This window comes from Phyllobates terribilis, unplaced genomic scaffold (genome assembly GCF_046119375.1).
Source record: "Phyllobates terribilis strain yellow unplaced genomic scaffold, ASM4611937v1 Scaffold_9__5_contigs__length_417890890, whole genome shotgun sequence".
In the NCBI taxonomy this organism is placed as follows: Eukaryota; Metazoa; Chordata; class Amphibia; order Anura; family Dendrobatidae; genus Phyllobates; species Phyllobates terribilis.
Genome location: NW_027362769.1, coordinates 170,410,557 through 170,436,841, shown reverse-complemented (window position 1 = coordinate 170,436,841; position 26,285 = coordinate 170,410,557). Strand labels below are relative to the sequence as shown.

Below are 26,285 nucleotides of genomic sequence, written 5' to 3'. Positions count from 1 at the left end.
TGCGGGGTACTGCAGTAATATGGGGTACTGCAGTAATATGGGGTACTGCAGCAATGCGGGGTACTGCAGTAATATGGGGTACTGCAGCAATGCGGGGTACTGCAGTAATATGGGGTACTGTAGTAATATGGGGTACTGCAGCAATGCGGGGTACTACAGTAATATGGGGTACTGCAGTAATATGGGGTACTGCGGCAATGCGGGGTACTGCAGTAATATGGGGTACTGTAGTAATATGGGGTACTGCAGTAATATGGGGTACTGCAGCAATGCGGGGTACTGCAGTAATATGGGGTACTGCGGCAATATGGGGTACTGCAGCAATGCGGGGTACTGTGGCATTGCCTTGTTGAAGTGGATAGGAACCATTGTGATATCCAGCACGGCCATCATGCAGAAGTAGAAACATTAAAGAGCCGACACCGTTTTCCCTGGCCAGTAATCGTCAGTGCCTAAAGTGGCCCCCCAGAGATCAGCTACCAATGCCTTATCCTAAGCCTCCAATTTCCCTAAATTTGCCCATGCAGTAAAGGATGAGACAGAATACGGCACGCGTCCACCGGTACAGATCACACGCGGGGTCCCGTGCCTCCGTAAGTTTATTTTATCTTCTCAACTTCTCCACACAGAAAAAAAAATGGGAGGAACATTAGAAACTCAGGAAAGCAACACAAAGTCTATTAAATATAAGGAACCATCTTCAGATGTGAGTGAATAAACAAGAAGCTCAGGAGCAGCTTGGGTGGAGGAGAAAGGAAGGGGCACGACCACGCACCCGCCCGCCACAAATGTACAAGCCGCCACCCCCCATCGGAGGAGCCCATCCACCCTCTCCTGGATCAGCGGAACCAAATGTCCTTCTGTCGGAACCTCTCGCTGTCCACCTGATTGTCTGTGACGGTTAACAGTCGGTCCTCCCGTGGCACGGAGTTCACATCTCCCTCCAGCAGAACGCACAACATACGTGTGTCATCCATGTGCGTGTAACCCCGCGCTGTCAGCGCTGCAGACATTCATTCTTTGCCTCCACGGTGGTTTGGTATTTCGACAATTTACAATAGAGAGAACTGAACAAAATGGTGGAAAATAAAGCTCCCAGATGTCACGTGGAGAGCAATGCATGCTGGGTACAGAAATATCTGAAACTTCAGGCATTAATGAGTTAAAAAAAAAATACAGCAGCATCGCTTAAAGGAGAACTCCAGCCACAAATGCAAATATATGAAGTCTCCATCTGCAAAGCCTTTGCTGTGCCTTGTATATCCCGCAACTGGTGGCTAAATCCATGACACTCAGTTTTCCACCCCAGCAGGGCAAAAAGAAAAGATCAGGCCCCTGGGGCACAGGAATAACCCAGCACGGCCCCAGTCCCAGATTTCCAAACTGGACACTAGAAAATGTAAAGGTCATATTAGGGGCTCAGGTATAAAAAAGATCGAATTTCCAATATTTATTGGGTGTAATTATCCCAAAATGACCTGATACTGACCCAGGCAATGTCCAGTGTTGTCCATTCTGTTTAGTTCTCTCTGTCTCATACCTGTATAAAGCCCCCCGAATTTAACAATTCATTCTTATAAAACCAGTAATTCCTCCCGAATCGCCCTCCATTCGGCTTCACCATCGGGTTTCCTTAGCGCCTTCCTATGGGTATTTAAAAACACCGTTTGTAAACAAATATTGCTATGGCTATGTGATTAATAAATACCTACACCGCCCCTTTAAATAAAAATCTCTGGTTACCCTCATCTCAATAAATTAATTTAAAAAAAAAAAAAAAGAAACAATAGAATTAATTACTGCCCCATCTGAATTGTTAAGACCACTTGATTCAACCAGGAGATCCTGGGAAGATCTGCGTAAACGAAGACGATCCAGGTGAGATTCCAGCAGAACGTTGGTGCCAAAGGTCTCACTGAACTGAGGTCCAGAGCGGAAGACGGAGCTGGTGACGACCCTGTGGAAGTGGGGTGTCTGTCACATGCATCATGCACCCCCACTTCTGTGCTCGTCTGCCCCCCCAGTCTCACTGAACTGTTCCACTTCTGTTATTGAGGTATGTTGACCAGCAGCGCTCCAGGACCCCCAAAGTTGTGTGGGGTCCTCTCTATAAACACTCAGGATATTTACTGTTTGTGACAAGTCTCTGACTGCTCCTGCCTCCCGGGGACTGCTGGCGCCCCACATCGTCCAGTGGATTACACCTCTGGCTCCGTGGCCACCTTATTTACTGTGAAAGTCCTTCCTCCGTGGTCACTGGGTGACTGGAGCTGTGGGCTGGGCACCATGGTAGGAGCGGAGCAGGACTTTGTGCTTGGTGGCAGAGTCCGAGCGTCTTCTCTGCTGCTCCACCAGGAACTCCTTGAGGCGGTTGGTGGTAAATGTAAGAGTTTGTCGTCGGAGCTTCATTAAATAAGCGTCCTGGAGCCAAGCGTTGGAGAAACATTCTTGTAAGTTGGGACGGCTCCTGTAAAAAGATCAAGGGGTGAAGAAGGATCTGTCAGCTCTCCTGTGCGGTGTAGTATATAGAGGATCTGTTAGCTCTCCTGTGTGGTGTAGTATATAGAGGATCTGTCAGCTCTCCTGTGTGGTGTAGTATATAGAGGATGTGTCAGCTCTCCTGTGTGGTGTAGTATATAGAGGGTCTGTCAGCTCTCCTGTGTGGTGTAGTATATAGAGTATGTGTCAGCTCTCCTGTGTGGTGTAGTATATAGAGGATCTGTCAGCTCTCCTGTGTGTTGTATTATATAGAGGATCTGTCAACTCTCCTGTGTGGTGTAGTGTATCGAGGATCTGTCAGCTCTCCTGTGTGGTGTAGTATATAGAGGATCTGTCAGCTCTCCTGTGTGGTGTAGTATATAGAGGATGTGTCGGCTCTCCTGTGTGGTGTAGTATATAGAGGATCTGTCAGCTCTCCTGTGTGGTGTAGTATATAGAGGATGTGTCAGCTCTCCTGTGTGGTGTAGTATATAGAGGATGTGTCAGCTCTCCTGTGTGGTGTAGTATACAGAGGATGTGTCGGCTCTCCTGTGTGGTGTAGTATATAGAGGATGTGTCAGCTCTCCTGTGTGGTGTAGTATATAGAGGATGTGTCAGCTCTCCTGTGTGGTGTAGTATATAGAGGATGTGTCGGCTCTCCTGTGTGGTGTAGTATATAGAGGATCTGTCAGCTCTCCTGTGTGGTGTAGTATATAGAGGATGTGTCAGCTCTCCTGTGTGGTGTAGTATACAGAGGATGTGTCGGCTCTCCTGTGTGGTGTAGTATATAGAGGATGTGTCAGCTCTCCTGTGTGGTGTAGTATATAGAGGATTTGTCAGCTCTCCTGTGTGGTGTAGTATATAGAGGATGTGTCACCTCTCCTGTGTGGTGTAGTATATAGAGGATCTGTCAGCTCTCCTGTGTGGTGTAGTATATAGAGGATCTGTCGGCTCTCCTGTGTGGTGTAGTATATAGAGGATGTGTCAGCTCTCCTGTGTGGTGTAGTATATAGAGGATGTGTCAGCTCTCCTGTGTGGTGTAGTATATAGAGGATCTGTAAGCTCTCCTGTGTGGTGTAGTATATAGAGGATCTGTCAGCTCTCCTGTGTGGTGTAGTATATAGAGGATCTGTCAGCTCTCCTGTGTGGTGTAGTATATAGAGGATCTGTCAGCTCTCCTGTGTGGTGTAGTATATAGAGGATCTGTCAGCTCTCCTGTGTGGTGTAGTATATAGAGGATCTGTCAGCTCTCCTGTGTGGTGTAGTATATAGAGGATCTGTCAGCTCTCCTGTGTGGTGTAGTATATAGAGGATGTGTCAGCTCTCCTGTGTGGTGTAGTATATAGAGGATCTGTCAGCTCTCCTGTGTGGTGTAGTATATAGAGGATGTGTCAGCTCTCCTGTGTGGTGTAGTATATAGAGGATGTGTCAGCTCTCCTGTGTGGTGTAGTATATAGAGGATGTGTCAGCTCTCCTGTGTGGTGTAGTATATAGAGGATCTGTCAGCTCTCCTGTGTGGTGTAGTATATAGAGGATGTGTCCTGTGTGGTGTAGTGTATAGAGGATCTGTCAGCTCTCCTGTGTGGTGTAGTATATAGAGGATCTGTCAGCTCTCCTGTGTGGTGTAGTATATAGAGGACGTGTCGGCTCTCCTGTGTGGTGTAGTATATAGAGGATGTGTCAGCACTCCTGTGTGGTGTAGTATATAGAGGATCTGTCGGCTCTCCTGTGTGGTGTAGTATATAGAGGATGTGTCAGCTCTCCTGTGTGGTGTAGTATATAGAGGATCTGTCAGCTCTCCTGTGTGGTGTAGTATATAGAGGATGTGTCCTGTGTGGTGTAGTATATAGAGGATGTGTCAGCTCTCCTGTGTGGTGTAGTATATAGAGCATCTGTCAGCTCTCCTGTGTGGTGTAGTATATAGAGGATGTGTCAGCACTCCTGTGTGGTGTAGTATATAGAGGATCTGTCAGCTCTCCTGTGTGGTGTAGTATATAGAGGATCTGTCGGCTCTCCTGTGCGGTGTAGTATATAGAGGATTTGTCAGCTCTCCTGTGTGTTGTAGTATATAGAGGGTCTGTCAGCTCTCCCGTGTGGTGTAGTATATAGAGGATCTGTCAGCTCTCCTGTGTGGTGTAGTATATAGAGGATGTGTCAGCTCTCCTGTGTGGTGTAGTATATAGAGGATCTGTCAGCTCTCCTGTGTGGTGTAGTATATAGAGGATGTGTCAGCTCTCCTGTGTGGTGTAGTATATAGAGGATTTGTCAGCTCTCCTGTGTGGTGTAGTATATAGAGGGTCTGTCAGCTCTCCTGTGTGGTGTAGTATATAGAGGATCTGTCAGCTCTCCTGTGTGGTGTAGTATATAGAGGATGTGTCAGCTCTCCTGTGTGGTGTAGTATATAGAGGATCTGTCAGCTCTCCTGTGTGGTGTAGTATATAGAGGATCTGTCAGCTCTCCTGTGTGGTGTAGTATATAGAGGGTCTGTCGGCTCTCCTGTGTGGTGTAGTATATAGAGGATCTGTCAGCTCTCCTGTGTGGTGTAGTATATAGAGGATGTGTCAGCTCTCCTGTGTGGTGTAGTATATAGAGGATGTGTCAGCTCTCCTGTGTGGTGTAGTATATAAAGGATCTGTCAGCTCTCCAGTGTGGTGTACTATATAGAGGATCTGTCAGATCCCCTGTGTGGTGTAGTATATAGAGGATCTGTCAGCTCTCCTGTGTGGTGTAGTATATAGAGGATCTGTCAGCTCTCCTGTGTGGTGTAGTATATAGAGGATCTGTCGGCTCTCCTGTGCGGTGTAGTATATAGAGGATGTGTCGGCTCTCCTGTGTGGTGTAGTATATAGAGGATGTGTCAGCTCTCCTGTGTGGTGTAGTATATAGAGGATCTGTCGGCTCTCCTGTGCGGTGTAGTATATAGAGGATGTGTCGGCTCTCCTGTGTGGTGTAGTATATAGAGGATGTGTCAGCTCTCCTGTGTGGTGTAGTATATAGAGGATCTGTCAGATCCCCTGTGTGGTGTAGTATATAGAGGATCTGTCAGCTCTCCTGTGTGGTGTAGTATATAGAGGATCTGTCAGCTCTCCTGTGTGGTGTAGTATATAGAGGATGTGTCGGCTCTCCTGTGTGGTGTAGTATATAGAGGATGTGTCAGCTCTCCTGTGTGGTGTAGTATATAGAGGATGTGTCAGCTCTCCTGTGTGGTGTAGTATATAGAGGATCTGTCAGCTCTCCTGTGTGGTGTAGTATATAGAGGATGTGTCAGCTCTCCTGTGTGGTGTAGTATATAGAGGATGTGTCAGCTCTCCTGTGTGGTGTAGTATATAGAGGATCTGTCAGCTCTCCTGTGTGGTGTAGTATATAGAGGATCTGTCAGCTCTCCTGTGTGGTGTAGTGTATAGAGGATGTGTCAGCTCTCCTGTGTGGTGTAGTATATAGAGGATCTGTCAGCTCTCCTGTGTGGTGTAGTATATAGAGGATCTGTCAGCTCTCCCGTGTGGTGCAGTATATAGAGGATCTGTCAGCTCTCCTGTGTGGTGTAGTATATAGAGGATCTGTCAGCTCTCCTGTGTGGTGCAGTATATAGAGGATGTGTCAGCTCTCCCGTGTGGTGCAGTATATAGAGGATCTGTCAGCTCTCCTGTGTGGTGTAGTATATAGAGGATCTGTCAGCTCTCCTGTGTGGTGTAGTATATAGAGGATCTGTCAGCTCTCCTGTGTGGTGTAGTATATAGAGGATCTGTCAGCTCTCCCGTGTGGTGCAGTATATAGAGGATGTGTCGGCTCTCCTGTGTGGTGTAGTATATAGAGGATGTGTCGGCTCTCCTGTGTGGTGTAGTATATAGAGGATCTGTCGGCTCTCCTGTGTGGTGTAGTATATAGAGGATGTGTCGGCTCTCCTGTGTGGTGTAGTATATAGAGGATGTGTCGGCTCTCCTGTGTGGTGTAGTATATAGAGGATCTGTCGGCTCTCCTGTGTGGTGTAGTGTATAGAGGATCTGTCAGCTCTCCTGTGTGGTGTAGTATATAGAGGATCTGTCAGCTCTCCTGTGTGGTGTAGTATATAGAGGATGTGTCAGCTCTCCTGTGTGGTGTAGTATATAGAGGATGTGTCAGCTCTCCTGTGTGGTGTAGTATATAGAGGATCTGTCAGCTCTCCTGTGTGGTGTAGTATATAGAGGATCTGTCAGCTCTCCTGTGTGGTGTAGTATATAGAGGATGTGTCAGCTCTCCTGTGTGGTGTAGTATATAGAGGATGTGTCAGCTCTCCTGTGTGGTGTAGTATATAGAGGATGTGTCAGCTCTCCTGTGTGGTGTAGTATATAGAGGATCTGTCAGCTCTCCTGTGTGGTGTAGTATATAGAGGATCTGTCAGCTCTCCTGTGTGGTGTAGTATATAGAGAATGTGTCAGCTCTCCTGTGTGGTGTAGTATATAGAGGATCTGTCAGCTCTCCTGTGTGGTGTAGTATATAGAGGATCTGTCAGCTCTCCTGTGTGGTGTAGTATATAGAGGATCTGTCAGCTCTCCTGTGTGGTGCAGTATATAGAGGATGTGTCAGCTCTCCTGTGTGGTGTAGTATATAGAGGATCTGTCAGCTCTCCTGTGTGGTGTAGTATATAGAGGATGTGTCAGCTCTCCTGTGTGGTGTAGTATATAGAGGATCTGTCAGCTCTCCTGTGTGGTGTAGTATATAGAGGATCTGTCAGCTCTCCTGTGTGGTGCAGTATATAGAGGATGTGTCAGCTCTCCTGTGTGGTGTAGTATATAGAGGATCTGTCAGCTCTCCTGTGTGGTGTAGTATATAGAGGATCTGTCAGCTCTCCTGTGTGGTGCAGTATATAGAGGATCTGTCAGCTCTCCTGTGTGGTGTAGTATATAGAGGATGTGTCGGCTCTCCTGTGTGGTGTAGTATATAGAGGATGTGTCGGCTCTCCTGTGTGGTGTAGTATATAGAGGATCTGTCGGCTCTCCTGTGTGGTGTAGTATATAGAGGATGTGTCAGCTCTCCTGTTTGGTGTAGTATATAGAGGATGTGTCACCTCTCCTGTGTGGTGTAGTATATAGAGGATCTGTCAGCTCTCCTTTGTGGTGTAGTATATAGAGGATGTGTCACCTCTCCTGTGTGGTGTAGTATATAGAGGATGTGTCAGCTCTCCTGTGTGGTGTAGTATATAGAGGATGTGTCAGCTCTCCTGTGTGGTGTAGTATATAGAGGATGTGTCAGCTCTCCTGTGTGGTGTAGTATATAGAGGATCTGTCAGCTCTCCTGTGTGGTGTAGTATATAGAGGATCTGTCAGCTCTCCTGTGTGGTGTAGTATATAGAGGATCTGTCAGCTCTCCTGTGTGGTGTAGTATATAGAGGATGTGTCAGCTCTCCTGTGTGGTGTAGTATATAGAGGATGTGTCAGCTCTCCTGTGTGGTGTAGTATATAGAGGATGTGTCAGCTCTCCTGTGTGGTGTAGTATATAGAGGATGTGTCAGCTCTCCTGTGTGGTGTAGTATATAGAGGATGTGTCAGCTCTCCTGTGTGGTGTAGTATATAGAGGATCTGTCAGCTCTCCTGTGTGGTGTAGTATATAGAGGATCTGTCAGCTCTCCTGTGTGGTGTAGTATATAGAGAATGTGTCAGCTCTCCTGTGTGGTGTAGTATATAGAGGATCTGTCAGCTCTCCTGTGTGGTGCAGTATATAGAGGATGTGTCAGCTCTCCTGTGTGGTGTAGTATATAGAGGATCTGTCAGCTCTCCTGTGTGGTGTAGTATATAGAGGATCTGTCAGCTCTCCTGTGTGGTGCAGTATATAGAGGATGTGTCGGCTCTCCTGTGTGGTGTAGTATATAGAGGATGTGTCGGCTCTCCTGTGTGGTGTAGTATATAGAGGATGTGTCAGCTCTCCTGTGTGGTGTAGTATATAGAGGATGTGTCGGCTCTCCTGTGTGGTGTAGTATATAGAGGATGTGTCAGCTCTCCTGTGTGGTGTAGTATATAGAGGATGTGTCAGCTCTCCTGTGTGGTGTAGTATATAGAGGATGTGTCAGCTCTCCTGTGTGGTGTAGTATATAGAGGATCTGTCAGCTCTCCCGTGTGGTGTAGTATATAGAGGATGTGTCAGCTCTCCTGTGTGGTGTAGTATATAGAGGATCTGTCAGCTCTCCCGTGTGGTGTAGTATATAGAGGATCTGTCAGCTCTCCCGTGTGGTGTAGTATATAGAGGATCTGTCAGCTCTCCCGTGTGGTGTAGTATATAGAGGATCTGTCAGCTCTCCCGTGTGGTGTAGTATATAGAGGATCTGTCAGCTCTCCCGTGTGGTGTAGTATACAGAGGATCTGTCAGCTCTCCTGTGTGGTGTAGTATATAGAGGATGTGTCAGCTTTCCTGTGTGGTGTAGTATATAGAGGATGTGTCAGCTCTCCTGTGTGGTGTAGTATATAGAGGATCTGTCAGCTCTCCAGTGTGGTGTAGTATATAGAGGATCTGTCAGCTCTCCCGTGTGGTGTAGTATACAGAGGATCTGTCAGCTCTCCTGTGTGGTGTAGTATATAGAGGATGTGTCAGCTCTCCCGTGTGGTGTAGTATACAGAGGATCTGTCAGCTCTCCTGTGTGGTGTAGTATATAGAGGATGTGTCAGCTCTCCTGTGTGGTGTAGTATATAGAGGATGTGTCGGCTCTCCTGTGTGGTGTAGTATATAGAGGATCTGTCAGCTCTCCTGTGTGGTGTAGTATATAGAGGATCTGTCAGCTCTCCTGTGTGGTGTAGTATATAGAGGATCTGTCAGCTCTCCCGTGTGGTGTAGTATATAGAGGATGTGTCAGCTCTCCCGTGTGGTGTAGTATATAGAGGATCTGTCAGCTCTCCCGTGTGGTGTAGTATATAGAGGATCTGTCAGCTCTCCCGTGTGGTGTAGTATATAGAGGATGCGTCGGCTCTCCTGTGTGGTGTAGTATATAGAGGATGTGTCAGCTCTCCTGTGTGGTGTAGTATATAGAGGATGTGTCGGCTCTCCTGTGTGGTGTAGTATATAGAGGATGTGTCAGCTCTCCTGTGTGGTGTAGTATATAGAGGATATGTCGGCTCTCCTGTGTGGTGTAGTATATAGAGGATGTGTCAGCTCTCCTGTGTGGTGTAGTATATAGAGGATGTGTCAGCTCTCCTGTGTGGTGTAGTATATAGAGGATCTGTCAGCTCTCCTGTGTGGTGTAGTATATAGAGGATGTGTCAGCTCTCCTGTGTGGTGTAGTATATAGAGGATCTGTCAGCTCTCCTGTGTGGTGTAGTATATAGAGGATCTGTCAGCTCTCCTGTGTGGTGCAGTATATAGAGGATGTGTCAGCTCTCCTGTGTGGTGTAGTATATAGAGGATCTGTCAGCTCTCCTGTGTGGTGTAGTATATAGAGGATCTGTCAGCTCTCCTGTGTGGTGCAGTATATAGAGGATGTGTCAGCTCTCCTGTGTGGTGTAGTATATAGAGGATGTGTCGGCTCTCCTGTGTGGTGTACTATATAGAGGATCTGTCAGCTCTCCTGTGTGGTGTAGTATATAGAGGATGTGTCGGCTCTCCTGTGTGGTGTAGTATATAGAGGATCTGTCGGCTCTCCTGTGTGGTGTAGTATATAGAGGATGTGTCGGCTCTCCTGTGTGGTGTAGTATATAGAGGATCTGTCGGCTCTCCTGTGTGGTGTAGTATATAGAGGATGTGTCAGCTCTCCTGTTTGGTGTAGTATATAGAGGATCTGTCAGCTCTCCTGTGTGGTGTAGTATATAGAGGATCTGTCAGTTCTCCTGTGTGGTGTAGTATATAGAGGATCTGTCAGCTCTCCTGTGTGGTGTAGTATATAGAGGATGTGTCAGCTCTCCTGTGTGGTGTAGTATATAGAGGATGTGTCGGCTCTCCTGTGTGGTGTAGTATATAGAGGATGTGTCAGCTCTCCTGTGTGGTGTAGTATATAGAGGATGTGTCGGCTCTCCTGTGTGGTGTAGTATATAGAGGATCTGTCAGCTCTCCTGTGTGGTGTAGTATATAGAGGATCTGTCAGCTCTCCTGTGTGGTGCAGTATATAGAGGATCTGTCAGCTCTCCCGTGTGGTGCAGTATATAGAGGATGTGTCAGCTCTCCTGTGTGGTGTAGTATATAGAGGATGTGTCGGCTCTCCTGTGTGGTGTAGTATATAGAGGATCTGTCGGCTCTCCTGTGTGGTGTAGTATATAGAGGATGTGTCAGCTCTCCTGTTTGGTGTAGTATATAGAGGATCTGTCAGCTCTCCTGTGTGGTGTAGTATATAGAGGATCTGTCGGCTCTCCTGTGTGGTGTAGTATATAGAGGATGTGTCGGCTCTCCTGTGAGGTGTAGTATATAGAGGATGTGTCAGCTCTCCTGTGTGGTGTAGTATATAGAGGATGTGTCGGCTCTCCTGTGTGGTGTAGTATATAGAGGATCTGTCAGCTCTCCTGTGTGGTGTAGTATATAGAGGATCTGTCAGCTCTCCTGTGTGGTGTAGTATATAGAGGATCTGTCAGCTCTCCCGTGTGGTGTAGTATATAGAGGATGTGTCAGCTCTCCTGTGTGGTGTAGTATATAGAGGATCTGTCAGCTCTCCCGTGTGGTGTAGTATATAGAGGATCTGTCAGCTCTCCCGTGTGGTGTAGTATATAGAGGATCTGTCAGCTCTCCCGTGTGGTGTAGTATATAGAGGATCTGTCAGCTCTCCCGTGTGGTGTAGTATACAGAGGATCTGTCAGCTCTCCTGTGTGGTGTAGTATATAGAGGATGTGTCAGCTCTCCTGTGTGGTGTAGTATATAGAGGATGTGTCAGCTCTCCTGTGTGGTGTAGTATATAGAGGATCTGTCAGCTCTCCAGTGTGGTGTACTATATAGAGGATCTGTCAGCTCCCCTGTGTGGTGTAGTATATAGAGGATCTGTCAGCTCTCCTGTGTGGTGTAGTATATAGAGGATCTGTCAGCTCTCCTGTGTGGTGTAGTATATAGAGGATCTGTCAGCTCTCCTGTGCGGTGTAGTATATAGAGGATCTGTCGGCTCTCCTGTGCGGTGTAGTATATAGAGGATGTGTCGGCTCTCCTGTGTGGTGTAGTATATAGAGGATGTGTCAGCTCTCCTGTGTGGTGTAGTATATAGAGGATCTGTCAGCTCTCCTGTGTGGTGTAGTATATAGAGGATGTGTCAGCTCTCCTGTGTGGTGTAGTATATAGAGGATCTGTCAGCTCTCCTGTGTGGTGTAGTATATAGAGAATGTGTCAGCTCTCCTGTGTGGTGTAGTATATAGAGGATCTGTCAGCTCTCCTGTGTGGTGTAGTATATAGAGGATCTGTCAGCTCTCCTGTGTGGTGTAGTATATAGAGGATGTGTCAGCTCTCCTGTGTGGTGTAGTATATAGAGGATCTGTCAGCTCTCCTGTGTGGTGTAGTATATAGAGGATGTGTCGGCTCTCCTGTGCGGTGTAGTATATAGAGGATCTGTCGGCTCTCCTGTGCGGTGTAGTATATAGAGGATGTGTCGGCTCTCCTGTGCGGTGTAGTATATAGAGGATCTGTCAGCTCTCCTGTGTGGTGTAGTATATAGAGGATGTGTCAGCTCTCCTGTGTGGTGTAGTATATAGAGGATCTGTCAGCTCTCCTGTGTGGTGTAGTATATAGATGATGTGTCGGCTCTCCTGTGTGGTGTACTATATAGAGGATCTGTCAGCTCTCCTGTGTGGTGTAGTATATAGAGGATGTGTCAGCTCTCCTGTGTGGTGTAGTATATAGAGGATGTGTCAGCTCTCCTGTGTGGTGTAGTATATAGAGGATCTGTCAGCTCTCCTGTGTGGTGTAGTATATAGAGGATCTGTCAGCTCTCCTGTGTGGTGTAGTATATAGAGGATCTGTCAGCTCTCCTGTGTGGTGTAGTATATAGAGGATGTGTCGGCTCTCCTGTGCGGTGTAGTATATAGAGGATCTGTCGGCTCTCCTGTGCGGTGTAGTACATAGAGGATGTGTCAGCTCTCCTGTGTGGTGTTGTATATAGAGGATGTGTCAGCTCTCCTGTGTGGTGTAGTATATAGAGGATGTGTCGGCTCTCCTGTGTGGTGTAGTATATAGAGGATGTGTCGGCTCTCCTGTGTGGTGTAGTATATAGAGGATGTGTCGGCTCTCCTGTGTGGTGTAGTATATAGAGGATGTGTCAGCTCTCCTGTGTGGTGTAGTATATAGAGGATGTGTCAGCTCTCCTGTGTGGTGAAGTATATAGAGGATGTGTCGGCTCTCCTGTGCGGTGTAGTATATAGAGGATCTGTCGGCTCTCCTGTGCGGTGTAGTATATAGAGGATGTGTTGGCTCTCCTATGTGGTGTAGTATATAGAGGATGTGTCACCTCTCCCGTGTGGTGTAGTATATAGAGGATCTGTCAGCTCTCCTTTGTGGTGTAGTATATAGAGGATGTGTCACCTCTCCTGTGTGGTGTAGTATATAGAGGATCTGTCAGCTCTCCTTTGTGGTGTAGTATATAGAGGATGTGTCAGCTCTCCTGTGTGGTGTAGTATATAGAGGATGTGTCAGCTCTCCTGTGTGGTGTAGTATATAGAGGATCTGTCAGCTCTCCTGTGTGGTGTAGTATATAGAGGATGTGTCAGCTCTCCTGTGTGGTGTAGTATATAGAGGATCTGTCAGCTCTCCTGTGTGGTGTAGTATATAGAGGATGTGTCAGCTCTCCTGTGTGGTGTAGTATATAGAGAATGTGTCAGCTCTCCTGTGTGGTGTAGTATATAGAGGATCTGTCAGCTCTCCTGTGTGGTGCAGTATATAGAGGATGTGTCAGCTCTCCTGTGTGGTGTAGTATATAGAGGATCTGTCAGCTCTCCTGTGTGGTGTAGTATATAGAGGATCTGTCAGCTCTCCTGTGTGGTGCAGTATATAGAGGATGTGTCAGCTCTCCTGTGTGGTGTAGTATATAGAGGATGTGTCGGCTCTCCTGTGTGGTGTAGTATATAGAGGATGTGTCGGCTCTCCTGTGTGGTGTAGTATATAGAGGATCTGTCAGCTCTCCTGTGTGGTGTAGTATATAGAGGATGTGTCAGCTCTCCTGTGTGGTGTAGTATATAGAGGATGTGTCGGCTCTCCTGTGTGGTGTAGTATATAGAGGATCTGTCAGCTCTCCTGTGTGGTGTAGTATATAGAGGATCTGTCAGCTCTCCTGTGTGGTGTAGTATATAGAGGATCTGTCAGCTCTCCCGTGTGGTGCAGTATATAGAGGATGTGTCAGCTCTCCTGTGTGGTGTAGTATATAGAGGATGTGTCGGCTCTCCTGTGTGGTGTAGTATATAGAGGATCTGTCGGCTCTCCTGTGTGGTGTAGTATATAGAGGATGTGTCAGCTCTCCTGTGTGGTGTAGTATATAGAGGATGTGTCGGCTCTCCTGTGTGGTGTAGTATATAGAGGATGTGTCGGCTCTCCTGTTTGGTGTAGTATATAGAGGATCTGTCAGCTCTCCTGTGTGGTGTAGTATATAGAGGATCTGTCAGCTCTCCTGTGTGGTGTAGTATATAGAGGATCTGTCAGCTCTCCTGTGTGGTGTAGTATATAGAGGATCTGTCAGCTCTCCTGTGTGGTGTAGTATATAGAGGATGTGTCGGCTCTCCTGTGTGGTGTAGTATATAGAGGATCTGTCAGCTCTCCTGTGTGGTGTAGTATATAGAGGATGTGTCGGCTCTCCTGTTTGGTGTAGTATATAGAGGATCTGTCAGCTCTCCTGTGTGGTGTAGTATATAGAGGATCTGTCAGCTCTCCTGTGTGGTGCAGTATATAGAGGATGTGTCAGCTCTCCTGTGTGGTGTAGTATATAGAGGATGTGTCGGCTCTCCTGTGTGGTGTAGTATATAGAGGATGTGTCAGCTCTCCTGTGTGGTGTAGTATATAGAGGATGTGTCGGCTCTCCTGTGTGGTGTAGTATATAGAGGATCTGTCAGCTCTCCTGTGTGGTGTAGTATATAGAGGATCTGTCAGCTCTCCTGTGTGGTGTAGTATATAGAGGATCTGTCAGCTCTCCTGTGTGGTGCAGTATATAGAGGATGTGTCAGCTCTCCTGTGTGGTGTAGTATATAGAGGATGTGTCGGCTCTCCTGTGTGGTGTAGTATATAGAGGATGTGTCGGCTCTCCTGTGTGGTGTAGTATATAGAGGATCTGTCAGCTCTCCTGTGTGGTGTAGTATATAGAGGATCTGTCAGCTCTCCCGTGTGGTGTAGTATATAGAGGATGTGTCAGCTCTCCTGTGTGGTGTAGTATATAGAGGATCTGTCAGCTCTCCCGTGTGGTGTAGTATATAGAGGATCTGTCAGCTCTCCCGTGTGGTGTAGTATATAGAGGATCTGTCAGCTCTCCCGTGTGGTGTAGTATATAGAGGATCTGTCAGCTCTCCCGTGTGGTGTAGTATACAGAGGATCTGTCAGCTCTCCTGTGTGGTGTAGTATATAGAGGATGTGTCAGCTCTCCTGTGTGGTGTAGTATATAGAGGATGTGTCAGCTCTCCTGTGTGGTGTAGTATATAGAGGATCTGTCAGCTCTCCAGTGTGGTGTAGTATATAGAGGATCTGTCAGCTCTCCCGTGTGGTGTAGTATACAGAGGATCTGTCAGCTCTCCTGTGTGGTGTAGTATATAGAGGATCTGTCAGCTCTCCTGTGTGGTGTAGTATATAGAGGATCTGTCAGCTCTCCTGTGTGGTGTAGTATATAGAGGATGTGTCAGCTCTCCTGTGTGGTGTAGTATATAGAGGATCTGTCAGCTCTCCTGTGTGGTGTAGTATATAGAGGATGTGTCGGCTCTCCTGTGCGGTGTAGTATATAGAGGATGTGTCGGCTCTCCTGTGCGGTGTAGTATATAGAGGATGTGTCAGCTCTCCTGTGTGGTGTAGTATATAGAGGATCTGTCAGCTCTCCTGTGTGGTGTAGTATATAGAGGATCTGTCAGCTCTCCTGTGTGGTGTAGTATATAGAGGATCTGTCAGCTCTCCTGTGTGGTGTAGTATATAGAGGATGTGTCGGCTCTCCTGTGTGGTGTACTATATAGAGGATCTGTCAGCTCTCTTGTGTGGTGTAGTATATAGAGGATGTGTCAGCTCTCCTGTGTGGTGTAGTATATAGAGGATGTGTCAGCTCTCCTGTGTGGTGTAGTATACAGAGAATGTGTCAGCTCTCCTGTGTGGTGTAGTGTATAGAGGATCTGTCAGCTCTCCTGTGTGGTGTAGTATATAGAGGATCTGTCAGCTCTCCTGTGTGGTGTAGTATATAGAGGATCTGTCAGCTCTCCTGTGTGGTGTAGTATATAGAGGATGTGTCGGCTCTCCTGTGCGGTGTAGTATATAGAGGATCTGTCGGCTCTCCTGTGCGGTGTAGTATATAGAGGATGTGTCGGCTCTCCTGTGCGGTGTAGTATATAGAGGATGTGTCGGCTCTCCTGTGTGGTGTAGTATATAGAGGATCTGTCGGCTCTCCTGTGTGGTGTAGTATATAGAGGATCTGTCAGCTCTCCTGTGTGGTGTAGTATATAGAGGATGTGTCGGCTCTCCTGTGTGGTGTAGTATATAGAGGATGTGTCGGCTCTCCTGTGTGGTGTAGTATATAGAGGATGTGTCAGCTCTCCTGTGTGGTGTAGTATATAGAGGATGTGTCGGCTCTCCTGTGTGGTGAAGTATATAGAGGATGTGTCGGCTCTTCTGTGCGGTGTAGTATATAGAGGATCTGTCGGCTCTCCTGTGCGGTGTAGTATATAGAGGATGTGTCGGCTCTCCTGTGTGGTGTAGTATATAGAGGATGTGTCACCTCTCCTGTGTGGTGTAGTATATAGAGGATCTGTCAGCTCTCCTTTGTGGTGTAGTATATAGAGGATGTGTCAGCTCTCCTGTGTGGTGTAGTATATAGAGGATCTGTCAGCTCTCCTGTGTGGTGTAGTATATAGAGGATCTGTCAGCTCTCCCGTGTGGTGTAGTATATACAGGATGTGTCAGCTCTCCTGTGTGGTGTAGTATATAGAGGATGTGTCAGCTCTCCTGTGTGGTGTAGTATATAGAGGATGTGTCGGCTCTCCTGTGTGGTGTAGTATATAGAGGATGTGTCAGCTCTCCTGTGTGGTGTAGTATATAGAGGATGTGTCGGCTCTCCTGTGTGGTGTAGTATATAGAGGATCTGTCGGCTCTCCTGTGTGGTGTAGTATATAGAGGATCTGTCAGCTCTCCTGTGTGGTGTAGTATATAGAGGATGTGTCACCTCTCCTGTGTGGTGTAGTATATAGAGGATGTGTCACCTCTCCTGTGTGGTGTAGTATATAGAGGATGTGTCAGCTCTCCTGTGTGGTGTAGTATATAGAGGATCTGTCAGCTCTCCTGTGTGGTGTAGTATATAGAGGATGTGTCAGCTCTCCTGTGTGGTGTAGTATATAGAGGATGTGTCAGCTCTCCTGTGTGGTGTAGTATATAGAGGATCTGTCAGCTCTCCTGTGTGGTGTAGTATATAGAGGATCTGTCAGCTCTCCTGTGTGGTGTAGTATATAGAGGATGTGTCAGCTCTCCTGTGTGGTGTAGTATATAGAGGATGTGTCAGCTCTCCTGTGTGGTGTAGTATATAGAGGATCTGTCAGCTCTCCTGTGTGGTGTAGTATATAGAGGATCTGTCAGCTCTCCTGTGTGGTGTAGTATATAGAGGATCTGTCAGCTCTCCTGTGTGGTGTAGTATATAGAGGATGTGTCAGCTCTCCTGTGTGGTGTAGTATATAGAGGATCTGTCAGCTCTCCTGTGTGGTGTAGTATATAGAGGATCTGTCAGCTCTCCTGGGTGGTGTAGTATATAGAGGATGTGTCAGCTCTCCTGTGTGGTGTAGTATATAGAGGATCTGTCAGCTCTCCTGTGTGGTGTAGTATATAGAGGATGTGTCAGCTCTCCTGTGTGGTGTAGTATATAGAGGATCTGTCAGCTCTCCTGTGTGGTGTAGTATATAGAGGATCTGTCAGCTCTCCTGTGTGGTGTAGTATATAGAGGATGTGTCAGCTCTCCTGTGTGGTGTAGTATATAGAGGATCTGTCAGCTCTCCTGTGTGGTATAGTATATAGAGGATGTGTCGGCTCTCCTTTGTGGTGTAGTATATAGAGGATCTGTCAGCTCTCCTGTGTGGTGTAGTATATAGAGGATGTGTCAGCTCTCCTGTGTGGTGTAGTATATAGAGGATCTGTCAGCTCTCCTGTGTGGTGTAGTGTATAGAGGATCTGTCAGCTCTCCTTTGTGGTGTAGTATATAGATGGTCTGTCAGCTCTCCTGTGTGGTGTAGCATATAGAGGATGCGTCGGCTCTCCTGTGTGGTGTAGTATATAGAGGATGTGTCAGCTCTCCTGTGTGGTGTAGTATATAGAGGATCTGTCAGCTCTCCTGTGTGGTGTAGTATATAGAGGATGTGTCAGCTCTCCTGAGTGGTGTAGTATATAGAGGATCTGTCAGCTCTCCTGTCTGGTGTAGTATATAGAGGATCTGTCAGCTCTCCTGTGTGGTGTAGTATATAGAGGATGTGTCAGCTCTCCTGTGTGGTGCAGTATATAGAGGATCTGTCAGCTCTCCTGTGTGGTGTAGTATATAGAGGATGTGTCAGCTCTCCTGTGTGGTGTAGTATATAGAGGATGTGTCAGCTCTCCTGTGTGGTGTAGTATATAGAGGATCTGTCAGCTCTCCTGTGTGGTGTAGTATATAGAGGATCTGTCAGCTCCCCTGTGCGGTGTAGTATATAGAGGATCTGTCAGCTATCCTGTGTGGTGTAGTATATAGAGGATCTGTCAGCTCTCCTGTGTGGTGTAGTATATAGAGGATGTGTCAGCTCTCCTGTGTGGTGTAGTATATAGAGGATTTGTCAGCTCTCCTGTGTGGTGTAGTATATAGAGGATGTGTCAGCTCTCCTGTGTGGTATAGTATATAGAGGATGTGTCAGCTATCCTGTGTGGTGTAGTATATAGAGGATGTGTCAGCTATCCTGTGTGGTGTAGTATATAGAGGATGTGTCAGCTCTCCTGTGTGGTGTAGTATATAGAGGATCTGTCAGCTCTCCTGTGTGGTGTAGTATATAGAGGGTCTGTCAGCTCTCCTGTGTGGTGTAGTATATAGAGGATCTGTCAGCTCTCCTGTGTGGTGTAGTATATAGAGGATCTGTCAGCTCTCCTGTGTGGTGTAGTATATAGAGGATGTGTCGGCTCTCCTGTGTGGTGTAGTATATAGAGGATGTGTCAGCTCTCCTGTGTGGTGTAGTATATAGAGGATCTGTTAGCTCTCCTGTGTGGTGTAGTATATAGAGGATCTGTCAGCTCTCCTGTGTGGTGTAGTATATAGAGGATCTGTCAGCTCTCCTGTGTGTTGTATTATATAGAGAATCTGTCAACTCTCCTGTGTGGTGTAGTGTATCGAGGATCTGTCAGCTCTCCTGTGTGGTGTAGTATATAGAGGATCTGTCAGCTCTCCTGTGTGGTGTAGTATATAGAGGATCTGTCAGCTCTCCTGTGTGGTGTAGTATATAGAGGATGTGTCGGCTCTCCTGTGTGGTGTAGTATATAGAGGATGTGTCAGCTCTCCTGTGTGGTGTAGTATATAGAGGATGTGTCAGCTCTCCTGTGTGGTGTAGTATATAGAGGATGTGTCAGCTCTCCTGTGTGGTGTAGTATATAGAGGATGTGTCAGCTCTCCTGTGTGGTGTAGTATATAGAGGATGTGTCAGCTCTCCTGTGTGGTGTAGTATATAGAGGATGTGTCAGCTCTCCTGTGTGGTGTAGTATATAGAGGATCTGTCAGCTCTCCTGTGTGGTGTAGTATATAGAGGATCTGTCAGCTCTCCTGTGTGGTGTAGTATATAGAGGATCTGTCGGCTCTCCTGTGTGGTGTAGTATATAGAGGATCTGTCAGCTCTCCTGTGTGGTGTAGTATATAGAGGATGTGTCGGCTCTCCTGTGTGGTGTAGTATATAGAGGATCTGTAAGCTCTCCTGTGTGGTGTAGTATATAGAGGATCTGTCAGCTCTCCTGTGTGGTGTAGTATATAGAGGATCTGTCAGCTCTCCTGTGTGGTGTAGTATATAGAGGATCTGTCAGCTCTCCTGTGTGGTGTAGTATATAGAGGATCTGTCAGCTCTCCTGTGTGGTGTAGTATATAGAGGATCTGTCAGCTCTCCTGTGTGGTGTAGTATATAGAGGATGTGTCAGCTCTCCTGTGTGGTGTAGTATATAGAGGATGTGTCAGCTCTCCTGTGTGGTGTAGTATATAGAGGATCTGTAAGCTCTCCTGTGTGGTGTAGTATATAGAGGATCTGTCAGCTCTCCTGTGTGGTGTAGTATATAGAGGATCTGTCAGCTCTCCTGTGTGGTGTAGTATATAGAGGATCTGTCAGCTCTCCTGTGTGGTGTAGTATATAGAGGATCTGTCAGCTCTCCTGTGTGGTGTAGTATATAGAGGATCTGTCAGCTCTCCTGTGTGGTGTAGTATATAGAGGATCTGTCAGCTCTCCTGTGTGGTGTAGTATATAGAGGATGTGTCAGCTCTCCTGTGTGGTGTAGTATATAGAGGATCTGTCGGCTCTCCTGTGTGGTGTAGTATATAGAGGATGTGTCGGCTCTCCTGTGTGGTGTAGTATATAGAGGATGTGTCAGCTCTCCTGTGTGGTGTAGTATATAGAGGATGTGTCAGCTCTCCTGTGTGGTGTAGTATATAGAGGATGTGTCAGCTCTCCTGTGTGGTGTAGTATATAGAGGATTTGTCAGCTCTCCTGTGTGGTGTAGTATATAGAGGATCTGTCGGCTCTCCTGTGTGGTGTAGTATATAGAGGATCTGTCAGCTCTCCTGTGTGGTGTAGTATATAGAGGATCTGTCAGCTCTCCTGTGTGGTGTAGTATATAGAGGATGTGTCAGCTCTCCTGTGTGGTGTAGTATATAGAGGATGTGTCAGCTCTCCTGTGTGGTGTAGTATATGGAGGATGTGTCAGCTCTCCTGTGTGGTGTAGTATATAGAGGATCTGTCAGCTCTCCTGTGTGGTGTAGTATATAGAGGATCTGTCAGCTCTCCTGTGTGGTGTAGTATATAGAGGATCTGTCAGCTCTCCTGTGTGGTGTAGTATATAGAGGATCTGTCAGCTCTCCTGTGTGGTGTAGTATATAGAGGATCTGTCAGCTCTCCTGTGTGGTGTAGTATATAGAGGATCTGTCAGCTCTCCTGTGTGGTGTAGTATATAGAGGATCTGTCAGCTCTCCTGTGTGGTGTAGTATATAGAGGATCTGTCAGCTCTCCTGTGTGGTGTAGTATATAGAGGATCTGTTAGCTCTCCTGTGTGGTGTAGTATATAGAGGATCTGTCAGCTCTACTGTGTGGTGAAGTATATAGAGGATGTGTCAGCTCTCCTGTGTGGTGTAGTATATAGAGGATCTGTCAGCTCTCCTGTGTGGTGCAGTATATAGAGGATGTGTCAGCTCTCCTGTGTGGTGTAGTATATAGAGGATGTGTCAGCTCTCCTGTGTGGTGCAGTATATAGAGGATCTGTCAGCTCTCCTGTGTGGTGTAGTATATAGAGGATCTGTCAGCTCTCCTGTGTGGTGTAGTATATAGAGGATCTGTTAGCTCTCCTGTGTGGTGTAGTATATAGAGGATCTGTCAGCTCTACTGTGTGGTGAAGTATATAGAGGATGTGTCAGCTCTCCTGTGTGGTGTAGTATATAGAGGATCTGTCAGCTCTCCTGTGTGGTGCAGTATATAGAGGATGTGTCAGCTCTCCTGTGTGGTGTAGTATATAGAGGATGTGTCAGCTCTCCTGTGTGGTGTAGTATATAGAGGATCTGTCAGCTCTCCTGTGTGGTGTAGTATATAGAGGATCTGTTAGCTCTTCTGTGTGGTGTAGTATATAGAGGATCTGTCAGCTCTCCTGTGTGGTGTAGTATATAGAGGATCTGTCAGCTCTCCTGTGTGGTGTAGTATATAGAGGATCTGTCAGCTCTCCTGTGTGGTGTAGTATATAGAGGATCTGTCAGCTCTCCTGTGTGGTGTAGTATATAGAGGATCTGTCAGCTCTCCTGTGTGGTGTAGTATATAGAGGATCTGTCAGCTCTCCTGTGTGGTGTAGTATATAGAGGATGTGTCGGCTCTCCTGTGTGGTGTAGTATATAGAGGATCTGTCAGCTCTCCTGTGTGGTGCAGTATATAGAGGATGTGTCGGCTCTCCTGTGTGGTGTAGTATATAGAGGATGTGTCAGCTCTCCTGTGTGGTGTAGTATATAGAGGATCTGTCAGCTCTCCTGTGTGGTGTAGTATATAGAGGATCTGTCAGCTCTCCTGTGTGGTGTAGTATATAGAGGATGTGTCAGCTCTCCTGTGTGGTGTAGTATATAGAGGATCTGTCAGCTCTCCTGTGTGGTGTAGTATATAGAGGATCTGTCAGCTCTCCTGTGTGGTGTAGTATATAGAGAATCTGTCAGATCTCCTGTGTGGTGTAGTATATAGAGGATGTGTCGGCTCTCCTGTGTGGTGTAGTATATAGAGGATCTGTCAGCTCTCCTGTGTGGTGTAGTATATAGAGAATCTGTCAGATCTCCTGTGTGGTGTAGTATATAGAGGATGTGTCGGCTCTCCTGTGTGGTGTAGTATATAGAGGATCTGTCAGCTCTCCTGTGTGGTGTAGTATATAGAGGATCTGTCGGCTCTCCTGTGTGGTGTAGTATATAGAGGATGTGTCGGCTCTCCTGTGTGGTGTAGTATATAGAGGATCTGTCGGCTCTCCTGTGTGGTGTAGTATATAGAGGATCTGTCGGCTCTCCTGTGTGGTGTAGTATATAGAGGATCTGTCGGCTCTCCTGTGTGGTGTAGTATATAGAGGATCTGTCGGCTCTCCTGTGTGGTGTAGTATATAGAGGATCTGTCGGCTCTCCTGTGTGGTGTAGTATATAGAGGATCTGTCAGCTCTCCTGTGTGGTGTAGTATATAGAGGATCTGTCAGCTCTCCTGTGTGGTGTAGTATATAGAGGATCTGTCGGCTCTCCTGTGTGGTGTAGTATATAGAGGATCTGTCGGCTCTCCTGTTTGGTGTAGTATATAGAGGATCTGTCAGCTCTCCTGTGTGGTGTAGTATATAGAGGATGTGTCAGCTCTCCTGTGTGGTGTAGTATATAGAGGATCTGTCGGCTCTCCTGTGTGGTGTAGTATATAGAGGATGTGTCGGCTCTCCTGTGTGGTGTAGTGTATAGAGGATCTGTCAGCTCTCCTGTGTGGTGTAGTATATAGAGGATGTGTCAGCTCTCCTGTGTGGTGTAGTATATAGAGGATCTGTCAGCTCTCCTGTGTGGTGTAGTATATAGAGGATGTGTCGGCTCTCCTGTGTGGTGTAGTGTATAGAGGATCTGTCGGCTCTCCTGTGTGGTGTAGTGTATAGAGGATGTGTCGGCTGTCCTGTGTGGTGTAGTATATAGAGGATGTGTCAGCTCTCCTGTGTGGTGTAGTATATAGAGGATCTGTCAGCTCTCCTGTGTGGTGTAGTATATAGAGGATGTGTCGGCTCTCCTGTGTGGTGTAGTATATAGAGGATCTGTCGGCTCTCCTGTGTGGTGTAGTATATAGAGGATCTGTCAGCTCTCCTGTGTGGTGTAGTATATAGAGGATGTGTCAGCTCTCCTGTGTGGTGTAGTATATAGAGGATGTGTCAGCTCTCCTGTGTGGTGTAGTATATAGAGGATGTGTCAGCTCTCCTGTGTGGTGTAGTATATAGAGGATGTGTCGGCTCTCCTGTGTGGTGTAGTATATAGAGGATCTGTCAGCTCTCCTGTGTGGTGTAGTATATAGAGGATCTGTCAGCTCTCCTGTGTGGTGTAGTATATAGAGGATGTGTCGGCTCTCCTGTGTGGTGTAGTATATAGAGGATCTGTCGGCTCTCCTGTGTGGTGTAGTATATAGAGGATCTGTCAGCTCTCCTGTGTGGTGTAGTATATAGAGGATGTGTCGGCTCTCCTGTGTGGTGTAGTATATAGAGGATGTGTCGGCTCTCCTGTGTGGTGTAGTATATAGAGGATCTGTCGGCTCTCCTGTGTGGTGTAGTATATAGAGGATCTGTCAGCTCTCCTGTGTGGTGTAGTATATAGAGGATCTGTCAGCTCTCCTGTGTGGTGTAGTATATAGAGGATCTGTCGGCTCTCCTGTGTGGTGTAGTATATAGAGGATCTGTCAGCTCTCCTGTGTGGTGTAGTATATAGAGGATGTGTCGGCTCTCCTGTGTGGTGTAGTATATAGAGGATCTGTCGGCTCTCCTGTGTGGTGTAGTATATAGAGGATCTGTCGGCTCTCCTGTGTGGTGTAGTATATAGAGGATCTGTCAGCTCTCCTGTGTGGTGTAGTATATAGAGGATCTGTCAGCTCTCCTGTGTGGTGTAGTATATAGAGGATCTGTCGGCTCTCCTGTGTGGTGTAGTATATAGAGGATGTGTCAGCTCTCCTGTGTGGTGAAGTATATAGAGGATGTGTCAGCTCTCCTGTGTGGTGTAGTATATAGAGGATCTGTCAGCTCTCCTGTGTGGTGTAGTATATAGAGGATCTGTCAGCTCTCCTGTGTGGTGTAGTATATAGAGGATCTGTCAGCTCTCCTGTGTGGTGTAGTATATAGAGGATCTGTCAGCTCTCCTGTGTGGTGTAGTATATAGAGGATCTGTCAGCTCTCCTGTGTGGTGTAGTATATAGAGGATCTGTCAGCTCTCCTGTGTGGTGTAGTATATAGAGGATCTGTCAGCTCTCCTGTGTGGTGTAGTATATAGAGGATCTGTCGGCTCTCCTGTGTGGTGTAGTATATAGAGGATCTGTCGGCTCTCCTGTGTGGTGTAGTATATAGAGGATGTGTCGGCTCTCCTGTGTGGTGTAGTATATAGAGGATCTGTCGGCTCTCCTGTGTGGTGTAGTATATAGAGGATCTGTCGGCTCTCCTGTGTGGTGTAGTATATCGAGGATGTGTCAGCTCTCCTGTGTGGTGTAGTATATAGAGGATGTGTCAGCTCTCCTGTGTGGTGTAGTATATAGAGGATGTGTCAGCTCTCCTGTGTGGTGTAGTATATAGAGGATCTGTCAGCTCTCCTGTGTGGTGTAGTATATAGAGGATGTGTCGGCTCTCCTGTGCGGTGTAGTATATAGAGGATCTGTCGGCTCTCCTGTGCGGTGTAGTATATAGAGGATGTGTCGGCTCTCCTGTGCGGTGTAGTATATAGAGGATGTGTCGGCTCTCCTGTGCGGTGTAGTATATAGAGGATGTGTCAGCTCTCCTGTGTGGTGTAGTATATAGAGGATCTGTCAGCTCTCCTGTGTGGTGTAGTATATAGAGGATCTGTCAGCTCTCCTGTGTGGTGTAGTATATAGAGGATGTGTCGGCTCTCCTGTGTGGTGTAGTGTATAGAGGATCTGTCAGCTCTCCTGTGTGGTGTAGTATATAGAGGATGTGTCGGCTCTCCTGTGTGGTGTAGTATATAGAGGATGTGTCGGCTCTCCTGTGTGGTGTAGTATATAGAGGATGTGTCAGCTCTTCTGTGTGGTGTAGTATATAGAGGATCTGTCAGCTCTCCTGTGTGGTGTAGTATATAGAGGATCTGTCAGCTCTCCTGTGTGGTGTAGTATATAGAGGATGTGTCAGCTCTCCTGTGTGGTGTAGTATATAGAGGATCTGTCAGCTCTCCTGTGTGGTGTAGTATATAGAGGATGTGTCAGCTCTCCTGTGTGGTGTAGTATATAGAGGATCTGTCAGCTCTCCTATGTGGTGTAGTATATAGAGGATCTGTCAGCTCTCCTGTGTGGTGTAGTATATAGAGGATCTGTCAGCTCTCCCGTGTGGTGTAGTATATAGAGGATCTGTCAGCTCTCCTGTGTGGTGTAGTATATAGAGGATCTGTCACCTCTCCTGTGTGGTGTAGTATATAGAGGATGTGTCAGCTCTCCTGTGTGGTGTAGTATATAGAGGATGTGTCAGCTCTCCTGTGTGGTGTAGTATATAGAGGATGTGTCAGCTCTCCTGTGTGGTGTAGTATATAGAGGATCTGTCAGCTCTCCCGTGTGGTGTAGTATATAGAGGATTTGTCAGCTCTCCTGTGTGGTGTAGTATATAGAGGATCTGTCGGCTGTCCTGTGTGGTGTAGTATATAGAGGATCTGTCAGCTCTCCTGTGTGGTGTAGTATATAGAGGATGTGTCAGCTCTCCTGTGTGGTGTAGTATATAGAGGATCTGTCGGCTCTCCTGTGTGGTGTAGTATATAGAGCATCTGTCAGCTCTCCTGTGTGGTGTAGTATATAGAGGATCTGTCATCTCTCCTGTGTGGTGTAGTATATAGAGGATGCGTCAGCTCTCCTGTGTGGTGTAGTATATAGAGGATGCGTCGGCTCTCCTGTGTGGTGTAGTATATAGAGGATGTGTCAGCTATCCTGTGTGGTGTAGTATATAGAGGATGCGTCGGCTCTCCTGTGTGGTGTAGTATATAGAGGATGCGTCGGCTCTCCTGTGTGGTGTAGTATATAGAGGATGTGTCAGCTCTCCTGTGTGGTGTAGTATATAGAGGATGTGTCAGCTCTCCTGTGTGGTGTAGTATATAGAGGATCTGTCAGCTCTCCTGTGTGGTGTAGTATATAGAGGATGTGTCAGCTCTCCTGTGTGGTGTAGTATATAGAGGATGTGTCAGCTCTCCTGTGTGGTGTAGTATATAGAGGATGTGTCACCTCTCCTGTGTGGTGTAGTATATAGAGGATCTGTCAGCTCTCCTTTGTGGTGTAGTATATAGAGGATGTGTCACCTCT

At 46.9% G+C, this 26,285-nt stretch overlaps 1 protein-coding gene across 3 annotated transcripts in view; it reads right to left on the bottom strand.

Moving 5' to 3' along the window:
• Nucleotides 1–581: 581 nt before the first annotated feature.
• Nucleotides 582–26,285, bottom strand: part of SPEG (striated muscle enriched protein kinase) — a 347,211-nt gene continuing 321,507 nt past the window's right edge. For all 3 annotated transcript variants that reach the window (XM_073647347.1, XM_073647348.1, XM_073647349.1), the window contains one exon: nucleotides 582–2,467. In XM_073647347.1, coding sequence (XP_073503448.1) covers nucleotides 2,254–2,467 — 214 coding nt within the window. In that variant the 3' untranslated portion in view covers nucleotides 582–2,253. The remainder of the gene's footprint in view (nucleotides 2,468–26,285) is intronic.